Source organism: Chiloscyllium plagiosum, chromosome 36, assembly GCF_004010195.1.
Source record: "Chiloscyllium plagiosum isolate BGI_BamShark_2017 chromosome 36, ASM401019v2, whole genome shotgun sequence".
Classification (NCBI taxonomy): domain Eukaryota; kingdom Metazoa; phylum Chordata; class Chondrichthyes; order Orectolobiformes; family Hemiscylliidae; genus Chiloscyllium; species Chiloscyllium plagiosum.
The window spans coordinates 18,906,743-18,926,892 of record NC_057745.1 but is presented as its reverse complement, the minus strand read 5'-3'; the positions used below and the strand labels follow the sequence as shown (position 1 = coordinate 18,926,892).

General features: G+C 40.1%; 1 protein-coding gene across 6 annotated transcripts in view; it reads left to right on the top strand.

Moving 5' to 3' along the window:
• Positions 1-20,150, top strand: part of cgnl1 (cingulin-like 1) — a 145,053-nt gene that overhangs the window by 94,203 nt on the left and 30,700 nt on the right. For all 6 annotated transcript variants that reach the window (XM_043677455.1, XM_043677456.1, XM_043677457.1 and 3 more), the window contains 5 exons: positions 1,987-2,193; positions 4,001-4,105; positions 9,491-9,643; positions 10,802-10,972; positions 19,274-19,435. In XM_043677455.1, coding sequence (XP_043533390.1) covers positions 1,987-2,193; positions 4,001-4,105; positions 9,491-9,643; positions 10,802-10,972; positions 19,274-19,435 — 798 coding nt within the window. The remainder of the gene's footprint in view (positions 1-1,986; positions 2,194-4,000; positions 4,106-9,490; positions 9,644-10,801; positions 10,973-19,273; positions 19,436-20,150) is intronic.

Genomic DNA, 20,150 nt, shown 5'->3' with positions numbered 1-20,150 from the left:
GCCAGAGAGGAGGGTGGAGTAGTTGGTGGGAAGGAAGATTAACAGATGGGACAGATCATGAGGGTGGTGCTGAGCTGGAAGTTTGGAACTGGGTAAGGTGGGTGGCGGGGAAATGAGGAAGTTGGTTAAGTGCTCATTGACATCATGGTGTTGAATGGTTCCAAGGTGGAACATGAGGCGTTCTTCCTCCAGGCATCAGTTGGTGAGGGAGTAGCGATGGAGGAGGCCCAGGATCTGCATGTCCTCGGCAGAGTGGGAGGGGGAGTTGAAATGTTCGGCCACGGGCTGGTGAGGTTGGTTGGTGCAGGTGTCCCAGAGATGTTCTCTGAAGCACTCTGCGAGTAGGCGGCTGATCTCCCCAATGTAGAGGAGACCGCATCGGGAGCAACGGATATAGTAAATGACGTGTGGAAGTGAGGTGAAGCTTTGGATGTGGAAGGCTCCTTTGGGGCCTTGGACGGAGGTGCTGGGGGAGGTGTGGGTGCAGGTTTTGCAATTCCTGCAATGGCAGGGGAAGGTACCAGGAGGGGAGGGTGGGCTGTTAGGGGGTGTGGACCTGACCAGATAGTCACGGAGGGAAAGGTCTTTGCAGAAAGCAGATAGGAGTGGGGATGGTAAGATATTTCTGGTGGTGGGGTCTGTTTGTAGGTGGCGGAAATGGCGGAGGATAATGCGATGTATACGGAGGTTGGTAGGATGGAAGGTGAGGACTGGGGGGTTCTGTCCTTGTTGCGGTTGGAGGGGTGGGGTTCGAGGGCAGGGGTGTGGGACATGGATGAGATGCATTTTCCACCACGTGGAAGTAGAAATTGCAGACTTTAAAGAAGGAGGCCATCTGGAGTGTTCTGTGGTGGATCTGGTCTTCCTGGGAGCAGATGCAGAGGAGGCAGAGGAATTGGGAATATGGGATAGCACTTTTGCAGGAGGCAGGGTGGGAGGAGGTGTAATCGAGGTAGCTGTTTGTGGGTTTGTAGAAAATGTCAGTGTTGAGTCGGTCACCATTGATGGAGATGGATATTTCAGGTATCAGCCCTCCCAGATTAATCATTCCTGAGCTATTTTCCACCCTTTAAATACATTTTTTTTAAAATTCTGGCAATACTGAATCACAGAGATTTTAAGGAAGTCTGTTCAGAGTTTAGAATTTGTGGCCATTTTCAGTAATTCAGTCCCCTGTGATATCAGTTATGGCACGGCGTCCTTCGTGTGCACATTGGAATTCCTGGAAAATATACTCATGTTTTCAACAGACGTAAGAAAACTCACTCACCAGAGCTCGTCCTCTCCCAGCCACCCCAAGTTGGGAAATAGATTCATAGAGATCTACAGCACAGAAAAAGGCTCTTCAGTCCATCGAGGTTGTGCTGGTCAAAACAACTTACGAACTATTCTAGTCCCAATTTCCAGCACTTGGCCCATAGCCTGGTATGCCTTGGCATTGCAAGTCAACGTGCTTCTCAAATGCGATGAGAGTTTCTGCCTCACCCACCCTTACAGGCAGTGAGTTCCAGATTCCCACCACCCTCTGGGCAAATAGGTTTTTACTCGCATTCCCTCTAAATCTCCTGCCCCTTAACTCAAATAATTCCTTGGCAGCAGGAAGATTGGGCCACAGCAATTATATAGTGGGAATCCACTTAACTGAATCTGACTCTGTCCCTAATTCTGGAGTTGTGAGAGTGGGCTAAGTTTGCTCTCCTACCCCAGTTATACCTGTTGGAATTTCAGGACTCTGGTTCCCATGGTAACACTCCAAGACTTGCCTATATTTCTGCTAATGTATTTCTTCTAAAATAACTTAGCCACCTTGTTATCTCCTCCCCCGAGACTGCCTTAATTTATGTGGTTTAATGGTTCAGTTGGAGGAGTTATTTTGTATTGGTTCACTGCACTCTGTGTGATTAATTGTGTAAGGAGCCTTTTTAGTGTAGAAATGTTACTGTAATATTAAATACACTCAGCTTTTATTGCTAACTTATTCAACAGAGCAAAAGTGCATTGGAGCAAGCACAAGTTGTAGCCAAACAAGCAAAGGACACTGCAGAGGATCATATGAAACGCCTCATGGATGAAAATGAGACCCTGAAGAAAAAAGTTGCAGAATTACAGAATGAAATCCGTGAACTCAATCACATGGTTTCTAATATGAAAATGGAAGAGAACAGGTTGAGGGATAAACTTGCACGTTTGGAGGTAATGCAGCCACAGAGACATTGTTTTTATCAGTAACCTCTGTTTGTTTTGCTGCTTTATCTGAAGATCGAGTGTATTAAGTTTATACAGTATTGAGTTTCAGCACTTTTGATAAGGGAGTAGTTCTTTGTCATTAAGTCTGCATCCTGCTTAAGACAGCTGAGATGTGCCCTATGAATGAAGGTAAGTGACAGCAGTTTAAAGTTGACCACTGCTGCCCAGTAGTGCAGTGAGAAAGCAAAAGAGGCAGCAAACCATACATCACTGAGTGCAGTATGGAGCTTACTCATGTCATTGCTGGTTTTCAAAAACAAAGCCAGTTACTGCTGGATAATTTAAAGTTTCAGATCTGACCCATTCCACAAATTGCAAGGATAGTGAGCAATCAGCAAAACCCAGACTCAGACCGTTCAGAAAAATGCCAAAACGAAAACCTTGCCATGTTTAGCACTGCTTAGCTTCAGAAGAGCTGACACTGATCACACCAACAATGGGCTGAGATACCTGAAAGAGTATTTTTAACCAATCATGAATGATTGAGTCACTGGAAGTAGTTTGGTCAGGATTACTCCCTGGTCTGTTTTTTTAGATCCATAAACCTTGTTAACTATTTAGAAAACTTTACTGCAGGCCATTTGCCATTCCATTTGCTTCCAAGCAAGGCAAGGACAAACAGTACTACAAGGGGGTATAAAGCTCTTTTCATTTACTGAAAGATCCTTAAATAGGTGACATCTTTGTTAGGCAGCTCCAGTATTTTCATGAAATTACTTTAAACTTCAAAATCTTGATTAGAAATCAAATTAAACAGTGTTTTGTGTAAATGCTTTGCACTAATCATGTTTACCTCATTTCAATTTCTTGCTGTTATAAAAATGTGACGAATAGACCTAAATACTTGCTGTTTGCAAGAAATTGGTTTAATAAAATGCCTGCTAAGACCTAATGGACTAATGCATATACCTGGAGTGATTAATTGTACACTGTGCACTATTTCTACCCACTATATGTTACTTGGACAGATACTCTGAGGTTGACACAAAGTCTGGCTCCTTTATCTTTGGCAGAATTCTAAACCTACAGGAAACCCAGGTCTGAAATTCTGTTACCAGATAGAGGAAGCTGTATTGGGCATTGTAAATGTGGGGAGTCACCTCCTGAAAATTGTAACTAAATATATTGCAATATAACTATAATTTACCATGTGGAAAAATTGTATGGAGCTGTTTTGTGAAGAATATTTTTTGGGGAAGGAGAAGCACTTTGGGATGGGCTGAACTATTAGATCCTGGGAATAGAGAAGATATTACTGATGCACGAGCTTTGTATCAGTTTTTCCTTATTTCCATTATATCTGAGCATCATTCATGTTTGCCTTTTTGTTAACTTTTTCATCCACTTATTCCCTGTTGAGAGAGAATTTTGCAAATATTTCCATTTGGATTCTACTGATATCACTGTTTGGCTTGAGAGATGGAATTGACAAAGATTTTTCATTAGTTCTCATGAAACATCAGTGACCTGAAGCCTTAACTCTGTTTCTGTACAAAGATACTGCTAGACCTGCTGTTTTTCCAGACTTTTTGGTTCTTGTTTCATTCATCACTGTTCCTTTCGTGGTAACCTTATTGCTTTAGAGCAGTACAAATGTATGTGCAATCGAAAAGGAATCCAGACTAGTGTCTGAGTTGAGTTTATCAGCATTTCAATATTGCTGTTCCATAAACCAACAATAAAGCAGCTTTTGATCTCTTTAAACTGGGATTCAGAGATAACCTTAAAGTCTGTTCCACCATAACTTTTGCAGAAAGAGAAGAAGCAGCTGGAAATTGCCTTGAGAGAAATTGGAGACCAAGAACAGGACCTTTCATTGGCAAAAAGAGCTTTGGAGAGCCGGTTGGAAGAAGTCCAGGTATTTAGTTGAGCTCTAAGCAATGCAGTAATAAAGAGAAGAACACAAACTTTGTGGGGAGTGAAGTATTTTCTATATACAGTCATTGTCCCTAGCTCTACAAACCTTGGAAGGGTTCTGAGGGAGGGTCACTAGACCCAAAACGTTAACTCTGATTTCTCTCCGCAGATGCTGCCAGACCTGCTGAGCTTTTCCAGGAATTTCTGTTTTTGTTCCTACAAACCTTAACCTTGGTATTATGATGTGGGGTAACAGGCATGGACACTAAAATAGCAAACAGTGGGTGTTCCTATCTAATTGCAAAATACCAGACACTTGATAAATATAATTGCTCCACTTGGGAAGAGAAATTCTGATTTTCTTAATCTGAAAGAAGAGCTAACATAGTCAATCCGTTGGCCACAAAGTAACTGTTAAGCTAGTTAAGGATTTTTATACTTCCTCCTTTGGACTGTGGCTCCAATGCTATTTGCTTGACCACTACTGAATCTTGAATTGTGTTGACAATACGATCAGCATCAATGACCAGGAAGCATTCTGATCAACAAAACCTACCTAATGAGTCAGTAGTATTTTCCTGTGAGGGGCACTGGTTGACAAGTCTCTAACAGGCTCCTTTATGACTCCAAAATTAGGAATTTTTTTTCATTCTGAAATATTTACAGGGATACTTATCACACTGTTTATGGGAAATACCCAGGAGTAGAAGTAGGCCTTGACACAGGATTGCTACCTATTTAAATACAGAAATTGTACTTGTAAAAGCTGCTGGTTAATTAGTGACCCATTGTACAACACATTTATGATATGGAACTGCTTGCTAAAGAGGTTCTGCAAAACCAGGTCTGAGTGATATGGTATCTGCACCGTTCTTGAAACACCTGAGCTTGTATATAATTTAAAGTTGCAGTTTGAGAATTTCCAGTCCATATATTGGTTCTTGTGTTCCTCATCCTGTGCTTGCTGCAAGTGCTTTGACATCTATAAATTGAACCAGCATAATCACTCAACCCCAAACCACCACCTCCCCAATAAAACCCAGAAGATTCTATGAATTTAAAAGCTTCTTTGATCATTGCTGCTGTATAGACGTTGGTGGTGATCTTTCAGGAATCACTGGAGTTAGGAAGGGTGAACCAGAGGACTAGAAAATGGCTAATGTAACACCTCTGTTTAAGAAGGGAGCAAGGCAGAAGATGGGAAATTATAGCTGAAAATATGTTGCTGGAAAAGCGCAGCAGGTCAGGCAGCATCCAAGGAACAGGAGAATCGACGTTTCGGGCATAAGCCCTTCTTCAGGAAGATTTTAACTCCATTATTGAGGATAAGATTGTAGAGTACAATTATTTCATCCAGAACATGATAGTTGTGTTCCTGTGCAACCCTATGCTACACAAAAATCACGCAATACAAATAACACTTGAAAATTGCTTTAAAAGTTTGTGTTTTAGAAACAGCATCCCTATTCACCCAATTGTGTTACAGCCAATTTGCATTAACAAAAGATGCGTTATAGCAGAACTGACTGTACTTGGAAGTGCATGGTAAAATGGGGCTAAGTCGGCACAGCTTCAGTAAGGGGCGATCATGCCTGACCAATCAGTTAGAATTCTTTGAGGAAGTAACAAGCAAGTTAGACAAGTTTGAGCCAGTGAATGTGATATATTTGGATTTCCAGAAGGCCTTTGCGAAGATGCTGCACTAGTGGCTGCTAAATAAGATAACAGCCCATGGTATTAGGGGCAAGGTACTAGCACATATTGGCTGACTGGCAGAAGGTAGAGAATGGAGACAAAGGATGGCACTCAGTTACTAGTGGAGTTCCACAGGGGCCAGTGTTCAGACCAAAACTGTTCATGTTATACATTATTGATCTGGATGAAGGAATTGGTGCTAAGTCTACTGATGACACGGAGATAGGTGGAGGGGCATGTAGTGTTGAGGAAGCAGGGAAACTGCAGAAGGATTTGGACTGCGAGGAGAGGGGCCAAAGAAGTGGAAGATGGAACACAATATGGAAAAGTGTAAGGTTAAGCACTTTGGTCAGAAGAATAGAGTCGTAGACTATTTTCTAAACAGGGTCGAAAAGTATGGTGCTGGAAAAACTCTGATAAACTCTGATAAATAGGAGAGTCGACATTTTGGGCATAAGGAATTTCGATTCTGATATTCAGCATTTGCAGTCTAAACCGGGAAAAGCTTTGGAAATTTGAAGAACAAAGGGACTTGGGGGTCCTAGTTCAGGCTTCATGCAGATTCCATTGGCAGTTAGGAAAGCAAATGCAATGCTAGCATTCACTTCAAGAGGACTAGAATACAAGATAAATGTGCTGCTGAGGCTCTGGTCAGACTGTGTTTTAAATATTGTGAGCAGTATTGCGGTCCGTATCTAAGGAACGATGTCCTGACCTTGGAATGGTTCACCAGAATGACCCCAGGGTTGAAGAACTTGACACAGAGAGGCTTTTTGGAGGAGCAGTTGAGGACTCTGGATCTGCACTTGATGGAGTTTAGAAGGATAAGTGGGGGGTGGGGGCTTGAGTCTGATTGAAACGTACAGAATTCTGAGATGCCTGGTTAGAATGGATGTGGGGAAGATGTTTCCACTAGTAGGACAGACTAGGACCTGAGGGCCCAGCCTCAGAGTGAAGGAGGGACACTTTAGAACTGAGATGAGGAGGAATTTCTTCAGCCAGTCGGCAGCGAATCTGCAGAACTCGTTGTCACAGAAGGCTGTGGAGGCCAAATCATTGTGTGTATTTCTGACAGAGATAGATAGGTTCTTGATTAGTAGGGAGACCAAAGGTTATGGGTAGAAAGCAGGAGAACGGGGTTGAGATACGTAACAGCAATGATCGAATGGTGGAGCGGATGCAATGGGCGGAATGACTTAAGGTCTTATCGAACTGGTGATCAACAATATCCTTGTTGAATTCCTCTCTCATTGACTATTCTCACTGTTGCTGCTTGCCCTGTGTACAGATTAATTGAGTTGTCTGCTTGACTAGTATACTCCAATATCTTTCAGTATTGTCAGAAGCATAATCCAATCAACCCAGCTGAATGCTTTGTCAAAATCTACAAAACGAATATAGTTCTTGCCCAAACTCTAAACTGTGTTCACTCATTCATCTCAGTGTCAGTTCTTTTCTTGTCCCTCTTCCTCCCTATGATCCAAAATGGTCACCTCTGATGCAGTTGTGTGCCTTCACCTTCACTATCAGCATGCCTTTGGCTTTCTTCTTTATGGGCTTCTTATTGTCTGCATGAAGTCCTTGGCCATTCTCCTGATTTTAAAAAGAATTTTGCAAAGTTTAGTATACACTGATTTTATGCATTTGTTTATCCAATGTAAGATCAGTTTAATGTGCATGTTTTTCTGGTTATTAATCTAAAACAGATATGAAGTATATATGCAATATGGAAAGCAAGGCTTAATGATAGAAACTTTATAGAAAGATTTTAAGACGCTGTGAATTTGCTTCTTGGGAAGGTTGTGTGGAAGGGGTGAGCCAGTGAGGGAGTAAAATGAGGGCGAGTGGACTGTTATTTTTGGATAAAATCAGAGAGGTTTCTGCTTGGCTTAATACACCTTTATTCATGATGAAGGGCTTATGCCCGAAACATTGATTCTCCTGCTCCTCAGATGCTGCCTGACCTGCTGTGCTTTCCCAGCAACACACTCTCGACACTTAATCCATCTTTAGGCATTTCTCTGTACCATTGATCCCTGAAACACCAGACTTCAAGTAGCTGGTATCATTTGAGACCCATATACTCCTGAGTCTTCTGATCTGTTTTCCACAGAGGACACTATTTCGTCCTAGAGCAATTGCACAGCTCCTGGGCTGATGACATAATGAGATTGCAATGTGCTTGCTAGCGAAGAAGCAAACAAAGTCACACCCAATCTCCTCTACCTTGTCTTCTGTTTCACTTGCCAATAATTAGTTATCTAATAGTTGATCTCGTAATTGCTTGAAATTATGGAACAATGTGATAAAACAATTCAGGGCTACTGGACTTTGTACTCGTCAAAGTCTGTCCGCCATCTAGAAAGCACAAGTCAGGACCATGATCAAATTCTCTCCACTTGCTTGTGTGAATGCAGCTCTGACAGGACCCAAGAAGCTCAAACTCATCCAAAACAAAGCAATTGGTTTAGTAAGCTATTCGTTGAGGCTGTTAATTACTAATCTACATTTCTACATTCATTTCCTCTGTTACCAGTGCAAAGTGACATCAGAGTGTACTATCTACATGATACACTACAGCAATCCACCAAGGCTCCTCAAACAGCATCTTCCAAACTTGTAACCCCTGCCACCTAGAAGACCAAAGATAACAGAGGCATAGAAACACCACCATCTGCAAGTTCCCTCCAAATCACACGTGATCCTGACTTGGAACTATATTGCTATTCCTAAATAAAACTGCTGGAATTCCCTCAAACTGAAAGAGTTTCTACACCACAGGACTGAAGCAGTTCAAAAAGATGGTTCACCACCAACTTCTAAAGTACAAGTAGGGGTGGGGAATAAATGCCAGCTTTGCCAATGCTCATATCCCAAAAACGAATGATCAAAAACTGTGGTTGCAATTACTGCTGCATGGAGGGTAGTGCTCATTGCAAATGTGTGTTGGGATTGGTCCAATTATGGCTCATCTGTGGAAAGCTCTCCATGCTGAGGCCTGGTCTTTCCCAACAAATTTCCCTTGTGAAGTCCATGTGCCGCTGTTATATTTTAATTAAGAAAACCATTTTATGGAAACCTGTTGGCTTCTCATGATGTATTTGGATAACTCTGACTGCCTTCTCTGAACCAGTCTTCTAACATTGAATCCTATGTTGACCAGAGAGAACAAGAACTCTTTGTGTAGTTTTACATCTCATTTGCCTTTGTGCATGATACTGACCTCCTCTGCCACTTCAATGCCAGGATTTATTGAAACATTTTATATGCACTTAATTTCAGAAAGTGAATCCACAATATTGGACAAAGTACGTTTATAGGCCATACCTTGGTATAAAACAGAGCTTGTGATTTAATGTGTGAAAATCAGTAATATGTATAAGTAATTTATTTGTACAGGTAGCCCATTACCCAGTCTTAGAGATAAAAACAATGACTGCAGATGCTGGAAACCAGATTCTGGATCAGTGGGGCTGGAAGAGCACAGCAATTCAGGCAGCATCCGAGGACAGGCAAAATCGACGTTTCGGGCAAAAGCCCTTCATCAGGATGCTCTTCCAGCACCACTGATCCATTACCCAGTCTTAGTCCACCAGAAACAAATACTCCTCAATAGCACTTAATTTGCAAATGCAGTAACCTTTAACATAATGAATTGTTTCAGCTACTTGATATCTTTCTCATTCTACAGAGAAGCCTCAACAACCGATCACAGGGGTATGAAGAATTAAAGGAAAGACTTGATTCAGAAGTAGCTCAGAAGGATCTTTTGAAAAAAACAAAGAATGAAATGGAGGTCAATAAAAGGCAATTGGAGAAGATGATCGAAAAACTTGAGAAAGAGGTTGGATCCTTAATTTCAACGCTGCACAGATCATTTACTTTGTATCCAATGTATGTTACTCTTTAATAATTCATGGAGTAGGATACTTTCCCACTTCATAACCCTAATAAGATAATCAGTCAGTTAAGAGTTAATTCAAGTGTAACATTGCTGTATTCTTCCAGTTAATGTCAGCTTTTCTAAAGAAGTATTCAAATAATAAAATGCCAAATGAAATAACATTTTAAATTTATTTCAAATTATGAAATTATTAAACAAATCACCAAAATGCAGTTTGCACTGAAAGTACAGTTTTATTGTAAGACTGCATTCATCAAATGATGTCCCCATGTTACTTCCCTGTTTAGAAGGTGGGGAGGTGACATTATCATGTATCATACATGTGCTCCAGCGTGCACAATACAGTGTTCCAGATTTTAAAGGAAACCAGCTGGCCCAATGTGTCCAGCCAGTTTAACCAGGCTGGAACAATTATGGTGCTTTGGATAATGTCTCAGCAGGGATATGGTTTCCTTTGAAGAAGGTAGGGGGAATAAGTCCCAGATTTTTGTTCACCACCTAGTGGTAGTGCTGCAGCACCAGCAAAAACCAGAATTAGCCTAATTCACCAGCCTGCCCTTCTTGTCTGTGAGAACAACTAGTGAAAAAGGGGGAGTTGGCAAAAAGCCAGTTTTGCTTGTGGTGTGGAAATGTGCTTTGAGATGTGCCATTCTGTGAAAGGAAGTAACATCCTGTGATTCTTGCTGCATGTGCAAATTAGAACTTTTCCTTAATTTCAAATTGCAGGGGTAAGCAACTTAAGATGTTTGGAGAGACTAAAAGAACTGAGATTGTTCTCCTTAAAGCTGAGAATATAAATGGGAGGTTTAAGATAGGGATTTCAAATTATGACGGTATTCAATAGAGTAAATAAGAAGAAATATACAACCACAGATGGTCGGAAACTGAAGGACACTATCACAAAAGCTAGAGTGGAGAAGATAATAATTTTTCTTATCTCAATGAATTGTTACGACTTTAAAAATTGGTGGGATGCGATTCAGTAGTAACTTTCAAAAGGGAGTTCATTTTCTTTCTCTCTAGAATCTTTTAAAGAAATGCTCCTTTATCTTCTTTCCCCTTCCCCCACTTCCATTTCACTGCTGTTACCTTATGCAGATGGCTGAGATGAGTCAGGATTCTCAGAGGTCAAACCTTGATCTGCGGAAGGAGCTTGATGAGTACAAGGAAAAGAATCGCAGTCAACTGAATGTCCTGCAGCAGCAACTGAAAACCAAAGCCCAGGAGGCTGAGAAATTTCAACTAATAACCAAGAAACTGCAGGATGAGGTAATATAAGATAACTGTGTTTATTTAACCTTTAGCCAATAACCTTTGACCAAAGACTTCTAAAGAAAGTTAAATTCAGTGGAAAGTTAATCAGCTTTTCTACTTATTCGAAACACAACACAGGAAACTGATTGATGGTATTAGTAAAATTAAATTTTAGAATGTTCATTTGGACTCAAAGTTCATTTTATAGAAAAAAATTTGAAAAAGTATATTTGCTGTTTACATAATTCTCTTGTTGAACCTAATTGTGTGGTATTGTGTTTCTGAACTGTAGAATACACAAGTTCTGTATTATTTAAAAAGCATTTGCAACTTCAATTCTGTCTTAATGTTATGAGTTTTCAATATATTTATGAAAAAGCAATTATTAGCATTCCTACCTAATATCCAAATCATTTTTGCAATAAAAGCCCTTCATTTGGTGGGTTTATTTCCACTCAAAACATTTATTTTAACTATTTCAGAATTTGCAGACTTGTAGCTTCTGTTGCATTTAGAACACTCAGATATCCCTACTGTCTGTTAGAGAAAGAAAGAGTGCATTAAAAAAAGAGTCTTACATATTTAGGAATTAGTCAGCAATGGACAAATGGTGAATTTTTGCTCAACAAATTATATTTATATAGCACCTTTAATGGAGAAGGTGTTCTGAGGTACTTCATTTAAAATTGACGTTGAGCTACAAAGGGAGCTATTAAGGTCAACAGTTTGGTCAGACAGATGAATGGAAGTAGGAGTCAATAAAATGTGGAGCTGAGAAAACTCAGGTGAGACAGCATTGGAGGAGCAGGAAAGTCAACATTTCGGGTCAGTACACTTCATTAGCCCAGTCCTGATGAAGCATCAGCACTCAAACCGTTGACTTTCCTGCTGCTACGATGTTGTCTGACCTGCTGTGTTTTTCCAGCTCCATATATTATCGACTCTGACTTGCATTATCTTCAATCCTCTGTATCACCAGATGGATGAAAGACCTGGGATTGGGCGGGATGTACCGACATGGATAGATTACTAGTTGGCAGAGAGGAAGTAGAGAGTAGGAATAAACAGGTCATTTCCTGAGTTGCAGTCAGTAACTAGTGGGATGCTGCAGGTATCAGTGCTTGGATCTCAGTATTCACAATATACGTTAATAACTCAGATGAGGGAACCAAATGTTCTATCTCCAAATTTGCAGATGACACAAAGCGAGGTGGGGAGGTGAACTTTAAGAATGATGCAGATATGCTTCAATGTGTTTTGGATCAGTTGAGTGAGTGGGCAAACACTAGGTAGATAAGTATAATGTGGACAAATGTGAGGTTATGGTAGTGGAAAGGGAAAAGGGCTTATTGTCTGAATCATAATAGATTGGGAGATGCAGTGATACCTGGGGGCCCTTGTACATCAGTCATTGATAGTAGGCATGTAGGTGTAGCAGGTGGTGAAGGCAAATGGTATGTTGTTCTTCATAGCAAAGGATTTGAGTACAGCAGCAGGATTGTCTTCCTCCAACTGTATAGAGTTTTGTGAGACTACATCTCAAATATTATGGTCTTGTTACCTTAGCAACAATGTTCTGGCTGTGGAGGGAATGCAACAAAGATTCCTGGCAGAACTGACATGTGAAGAGAGACTGGATTGGTTAGGACTACCTGCACTGGAGTTTAGAAGAATAGGACAATCTTAGAAATCTGAAAAATTCTAACAGGATTAGTCAGAATAAATGCAGAAGGGAAGTTCCTGATGATCAGGGAGTCCTGAACCAGGGGTCACTGTCTAAGGATGCAGGGTAGGCCCATTTTGGACTGAGACGTGGAGAGATTTCTTGATCCAGAGAGTAGCAAGCCTGTGGAATTCTCTGTCATAGAAGGCAGTTGAGGCCAAAACATTAAATGTAGAAGGAGTCAATAAAATGTGGAACTGGGAAATCTCAGGTGAGACAGCATTGGAGGAGCAAGGAAGTCAACATTTCGGGTCAGGACACTTAATCAGCCCATTCCTGATGAAGCGTCATCATTCAAAACATTGAGGGAGTTAGATATAGTTCTTAGGGATCAAAGGATAAGGGGCTAAAGTGGGTACAGAAAATTGAGTTGGATGATCAGCTATAGTCATGGTGAATGGTGGAGCAGGCTGGATAAACTACTCCTGTTATTTTCTATCTTTCTATTCTAAAGAGCTATTTAAAGGATGATACGGAAAAGCAGAGAATTAGGAATGAATTGCTGAGTTTAGGGCCCTGCAAAGATGCAGCTGTCAATGATTACATGACTAACAACAGGAATATTTAAAGAGAAGGTTGTCAGAATCAAGGATGTTGAAGAAGGGAGGGACGAGGTCATGAAGGACTTCAAAACTAAAATGAAAATATTGGATTTGATTTGTTGCTTAACTTGGGAGCCTCTGTAGGTCAATATGTTTCTGTGACTTGGTGCAACTTGGTCACGGGCAGCCGAGTTTTAGTTGTCTTCAATTTATTATTAATTCAACGGATGTGGTTGTTGATGGCAAGGCCGGCATTTATTACCCATCCCTATTCGCTCAGAGGGCAGTTAAGATTCAACCATATTGTTGTGGGTTTGGAGTTACATGTCGACTAGACCAAGTAAATTTGGCAGCTTTCCTTCACTAAAAGGTGTTTGTGAACCAGGTGGGATTCTCCAACAATCAACAATGGTTTCATGGTCATCATTCGACTCTTAATTCCAGGTTTTTGTTATGACGGGATTTGAACCTGGATTCCCAGAACATTACCTGGATCTGTAGGTTAGTTGTCTAGTGATAGTGCCATTAGGCCATTGCCTTCCTTTCAGAGGTGCATGATGGGAGATTGTCCCAATGCACAAACAGGTACGGATGAAGGTTTCAGCAGATGATGAGCTGGGGCGGAGCCATATAAAGTTATGGAGGTGCAGCTCGTAATGAGAGTGTGGGCATGTGGTCTGAAGCTTATTTCTGTGTCAGAAATGATGCTACTACTGAAACAGCCTGGTCCAGTCTCAGATAATGCCACTGACTAGAGAATGAGTTTGAAATGGAGACAGAAAACGAAGATTTCCAGTAAACATTTAAAATTCTTCTCATTGTGTAATTGTAAAAGGCAGGGATTAACTTCTCAGCAAAAGATTTACAAGCATTCTTTCAAAAGAACCATTCATTCTACACTCCTTTCTTTCCTATTTTGTCTAATAATAAATATTAACTTCAATTAAAACTTTTCCAGATTGTCCAAAGTATATCTGTAAAATGCCAAACATGTTGAGTAACAATATTTAATTTCCTTTACCATTTACGTTTAACGAACATAGTCTTATACATTATTTATAATAATGAATCCTAAAACTGTCCAGTGATTTCCTACTAAAAACAATGGAAATTATGACTAATGGTTAAAGCATTATAATGCCACACTTGAGAACTTTAGGTTCCATTGTTGCTGTAAAACTTTCTGTAGTCATCTATTAGCTTCAGAGCAAACTGGTTGCTTTGTGGAATTCTTTAATCACAGCCCTGTGATATGAAAATGAGCATGCTCTCCTGCAGTCCACAGTAAGGTTTAAAAGATAGGCATATTGCGTCTGGAGTCTTTCATTTCATTTACAAATTGGTTTTTGGAGTCAAACCTGATTCAGTGGTCTTATCTTATCCAGCTCCAATCCAGAGATTGATATTTCAGTACAATACTGAAGCAGTGTGGCAGTGACGAAGATGACATTGTTTAGATGAATTTTCAAACTGAGACTCTGGCTGCCTGGTCAGATTCCAAGGCACTTTTAGAACAATGCCCTGAGGTTTTGCTGACATTTACCTCATTGCATTTATGGGGTCTTCCTGTCTGTTTATTGGGTACTGCATTTCCCGACAGTGATATAATTTTGAAAGTTTCAGCACTCTATTGGTTGCAAAATATATCGTGCATCCAAATATTGTGAAAGGCACCATAGCAAGGCTTTTTTTTTTGTTTTCTTTTGATGTCCCCGGTAGCCACCTAAACTGATAGTTCTGAAGAAAGATCATGTCAGACTCTAATCTTTAACTGTTTCTTTCTGCTGTGTTTCTGCAGCATTTTCTGCTTTGCTACTATCAGGACTTCATACTTCCGCTTAGGGAATGCTCTCCCAAAAAATGCTCCTATCTGGTGTTCTTTTGTGTAAATACACAGATGACTGTAGCTCACCAAACTGGGATTGCAGGAAATCACCTTGTTCACCTTGTTAGGCCATTGATTAAAAAATATTCTACATAATCTGGATCAGACTTGTTTGAGAGATGATGGTTCAACTCATATTCATTGGTACTTCAACAAGAGTCTTGTAAATTACAATTCATGAATGTGTACATCTGCCTTTTGGAACATTTTGAAGTATCTTTACATTTCTAATTAACCAGTTACTTCACTGTGTCCAGACTCTATCAAATGGAACTTCATATTTTCTGCAGAAATTCTGAACTTTGCAAATCGTTATAAGGATGCCCCACTTGTAAATTTTAGCAAACTGAAAGCTTACTTGAGGGAGATTATAATGTCATACACTAGATTGCAGGTAGTTCTTCTATAACGCGATGGTTGTGTTCTTGTGCAACCCTGCGTCATAGAAAAATTGCACTTTAGAACAGCGTTTAAAGTGTTGGTGATGTAATAGAGTTACAGCCAACACATATTTTAAAAGTTCGTGCTATACAAACAGTGATCCCAATTCATAAGTCGCGTTACAGGGAATTTGTGTTAATGGAACGTGTGCTATAGCAGAACGACCTGTATTAATCTTGAGAAGGTTGAGGGATTCTGGAAATTTGCACACCAACCCCGTACATTTGGAACTCTGAAGGGGTTTGTCCGGGTTAATGTGGAGAGGTTGTTTTCCTTTGTGTGAATGTCGAGAACCAAAAAGCATTATCTCAGAGTAAGGAGTCACCTGTTTAAGACAAAGATGAGGAATTTCTTATCTCAAAGGGTAGTGAATCTGTGGAATTCTTGACTGCAGACCTGTAGAAGTTGGCTCATTTAGAATGCTCAAGGCTGAGATAAAAAGATTTTAAATCTGTAATAGAACAGAAGGTTTTGGGAAAATGGACTTGTGAATTATTAAGTTGACCACAATCTCATTGAAAGGTGAAGCAGACTCGATGGATATAGTTCCTGTTAGAATTAAGGACATGCCAAGTGGGTCTTCCCTGTTGATCTAGCACAGCAGGTCTGATCTCTAGCATCTGCAGTCCTCACTTTCTCCTCCTTCCCTGTTGATCTGGATAGAATCTCTGTAACACTTAGAAAGCATTTGAAGCTAGTATGCAAAAGGCAGTTTTCATGACTATAGTGCTGCTTGAGTGGAAGACAAAGCAGGGGGTGGTGGTGAGCTTGTGTTGAACTCAGTTCCCCAGATTTCTGTGCAGCCTTTATCTCTACATTGTTACAGGAAGTTGGCAATCCTCCATTCCAATTGGGTCTGTTTTTCTGTTCACTTTGTTTTTTTGTGTGTCGTGGAAGACCAAGCAAAAATACCAAGTATCAAATTACACTGACTTTCTCTTCATAGAGAAACACCTTCGACTCGCTGCATGCAACAAGATAAATTCATCCAAAAACCTGGAGAATTTGTAGATCCTGCTTTTCCAATGTAGTTTATAATGAATGATTTAGAATACATAGGAGAAATCTTATGTACTAATTCTGAGAAAAAGTTTGAACATCAAAAGTGATTAATTATGGAATGTTGCTATGAAATACAAAAGAAAGTGAAACACACTCCATGATTTAATTTCTGCAGAATGAAATCTAGCACTTTCTTGCATGATCCTCGTTAACCATCTAGCTGCAGTACAGCTAAAAGCTGCAGGATGCCTGGGAAATCATTATTTCTGAGTTTCTATTCCTCCAGAAATCCTTGCCCTCATTCATCCCTTACCCCAGCAGCTCTCTTCGTATTCCTGAAAAAAATATTAATAACAACCTTTCAGGTTTGTTAGGTCTGCTGCTTTCTGACCTGTTGAATTTTTCCTCCTTATCTGTTTTAATTAACGAGCTTTATTCGAAACTCAAAACTCTTCTGCAAAAAAAAATAAAGAGTTGTAAAAGGTGAAAAATAAAATATGATAACATCAATTAAAAATTGAAATATTCACATTTTTAATGTTAAAATGATCATCATTAATCAAATTGCCACTCTTTCATCCCAAAACTCTATTTGTTTACAGTTATTTCTATAACCAGTTTCGTCCCACTGGCCAAGATCATATAATCAAGTTACTATGTATTTACTTCCTTCTATGAAATCTTAGTGTTGGCTCAGGTCTTATCAATTGCATCCCTCTCCCACAACATAAGAGTGGAAGTTGAGCATCTTAGGCCGGATGTGTGTCTGTTTTAAGTTCGGTTCACTGCTTTTTGAGTGAATTTCTAAATTTTAGTATATTCTAATAAGTACTGTGGATGTAATTAGAAATAAATACTTGTGGTCATGAAGCTGAAATGTTTTGAATAAAGTTGCTCATTATGTTGGTCAAAGCTGAAAATGTGTTGCTGGAAAAGCGCAGCAGGTCAGGCAGCATCCACGGAGCAGGAGAATCAACGTTCCGGGCATGAGCCCTTCTTCGGGGCTGAAGAAGGGCTCATGCCCGAAACGTCGATTCTCCTGCTTCTTGGATGCTGCCTGACCTGCTGCGCTTTTCCAGCAACACATTTTCAGCTTTGATCTCCAACATCTGCAGTCCTCACTTTCTCCATTATGTTGGTCAGTACTGATAAGGCTCCAGTTAAGGGTAATCATCTTACTGCCATCTTTTGGTTGAAAACGGGATCTCTGCTGGTTCACATCATTATATAAAATTCCATTTTATTTTGCTTCCTCATATGTATTCCATTCGTAAAAATGGTTAGATAATCATTGGAAGCCTGCTTTCTCCACCACTGCTGCATTGTGACTGTTACTGAGGGGTACTTGACAGCAGTTTTTAGATCAGAGTGGTGCTGGAAAAGCACAGCAGGTCAGGCAGCATCTGAGGAGCAGGAAAACCGACGTTTCAGGCAAAAGCCCTTCATCAGTAATGGAGCATTCCCAACGCCTCCATGGACATCCAATCCCTCTACACCTCCATCCACCATGACCAGGGCCTCCAAGCCCTCCATTTCTTCCTCTCCCAACGTCCCCAACAGTACCCTTCCACTGACACTCATTCGTTTGGCTGAACTGGTCCACACCCTTAACAATTTCTCCTTCGAATCCTCCCACTTAAAAGAAGATCTAAACTCTGGTTTCCAGCATCTGCAATCCTCACTTTTGCCTGGTACCTGACAGCAACCCAAAACTGTGATTTGCTCTGTGTGTAAATCAGGAACAACAGTTTTGAATTTAAGCTCCACAGTTTTGGTCCCTGTATCTGAAACACAGCACAAAGAGTTGGGATTAATGGGTCTTTTTCAGGTTGAAATATGGAGTGTCACAAGCTTCAGTCTCAGGGCCTTAATTTTTAACTGTCTGTATTTATGACTGGGAGAAGGGTGCACATATCCAAAATTGCTGATTATACAAATATAGGTGGGAGGATCTGTTGTGATGAGGACATAAGCAATCTCTGCAGGGGGCTGTTACTGCATTGAGTGAATGTTTAAAAAGTTAGCAAATGGAGTTTACTGTTCAGTTGTATGTGAGGAAAGAAGAATATAGGGGAAGATGGCATTCTGCTGGGAATGCCGTTAAGGCTTTCAAAAGAAGGAAATGTGTCATTTTGTGTCCGAGAAGGGTGTAAATGACCTATTCTATTTAACAGTGGCATTTGAAAAGTAATGTTGGCAAAGCTACAGGGAAATCTCAGGGATGTTTTTTGAGTACTGTCATGGGACCATGTTACATTCATCAAGAAGGTGGAAGAGACTGGTTTAACATCCCATCGAGAGAGAGCCCCCTCTGACAGTACAACATTGCTACGTGGAGTGTCACGCAGAGATTATATTTTCAGGTTCTCGAAAGTGGGGCTTAAACACATCACTATTTGATTCAAAGCCAAGGCTGGTGCTTTTTCATGCTCATTTAGTTTACAAAACTTTATTATTATGAGGACATAAATAATTTAAGAATTCCAGGGGGCAGCTGATATCCTTCACATTTAAATTTATTAATATGGCAATAATCACCAAATAACTAGAATTAAAATAATTTACCTTTGAAATACAAAAGGCTTTAAGCATGTACCAAATCCAATTAAAGAAACATTAACTTTGTTGTGCGTGTCCAGGATGTATCTTTTTCCTTCATTTACAGTTCATTTACAATTTTTATTCAATAAGCTGTTAATAAGTTCTGGGGCATTTTGGAACAGATGCGACAAATGCGAGAGGAGTTGGAATGCTGTTGTGGTGAACGTGACGAAGTGGTTCTGAAAAGCCAACAACTGAAGCAGAAAGTTAATGACCTTGAGCTTGACCTTGAAAGTAAAATGCAATTCAAGGACGACCGAAATCGGCAGATCAAGCAAATGGAGGTGAACGAAAATTAGTGATCAAATTTACTTTTTTTTTAAAAAACCATTTTGTTTGCAGAAATATTCAGAAAATCGATCACGGTTGTGCATCTGAACCCATGGCTAATTTTGAAATGGTCCAGATAGTCACTACAATCAAAAGATGAATTGACCTTTCAAAAATTAGGTTTTGCCTTGAAAGGGAGATTAAATATTGCTTGGTTTATTTATTATCGAATTTATTTACTTATTATTTCGTATGTTTGAAATAAGCATTGATTGAAATCTTAGAGAACTGCTTCAGATCAAACAAAATGGTGCCAATTTTACTGAATAATTAAATGGTTAATATTTTAGTATTAATATACTGTAACCTTTCCATTTTTACAACATTTAATGCAAATTAACATTGTTAATTGATTTTAAATATTTAAGTTTTTTTGAAAGACTAGAAGTTTATGCGATGCAGATTTGACTTATTTGTTCTGTATTCTGGATTAGTGGTGCTGGAAGAGCACAGCAGTTCAGGCAGCATCCAAGGAGCTTCGAAATCGACGTTTCGGGCAAAAGCCCTTCATCAAGAATAAAGGCAGTGAGCCTGGGGCGTGAAGAGATATGCTAGGGGAGGGTGGGGGTGGGGAGAAAGTAGCATAGAGCACAATGGGTGAGTGGGGGAGGGGATGAAGGTGATAGGTCAGGGAGGAGAGGGTGGAGTGGATAGGTGGAAAAGGAGTTA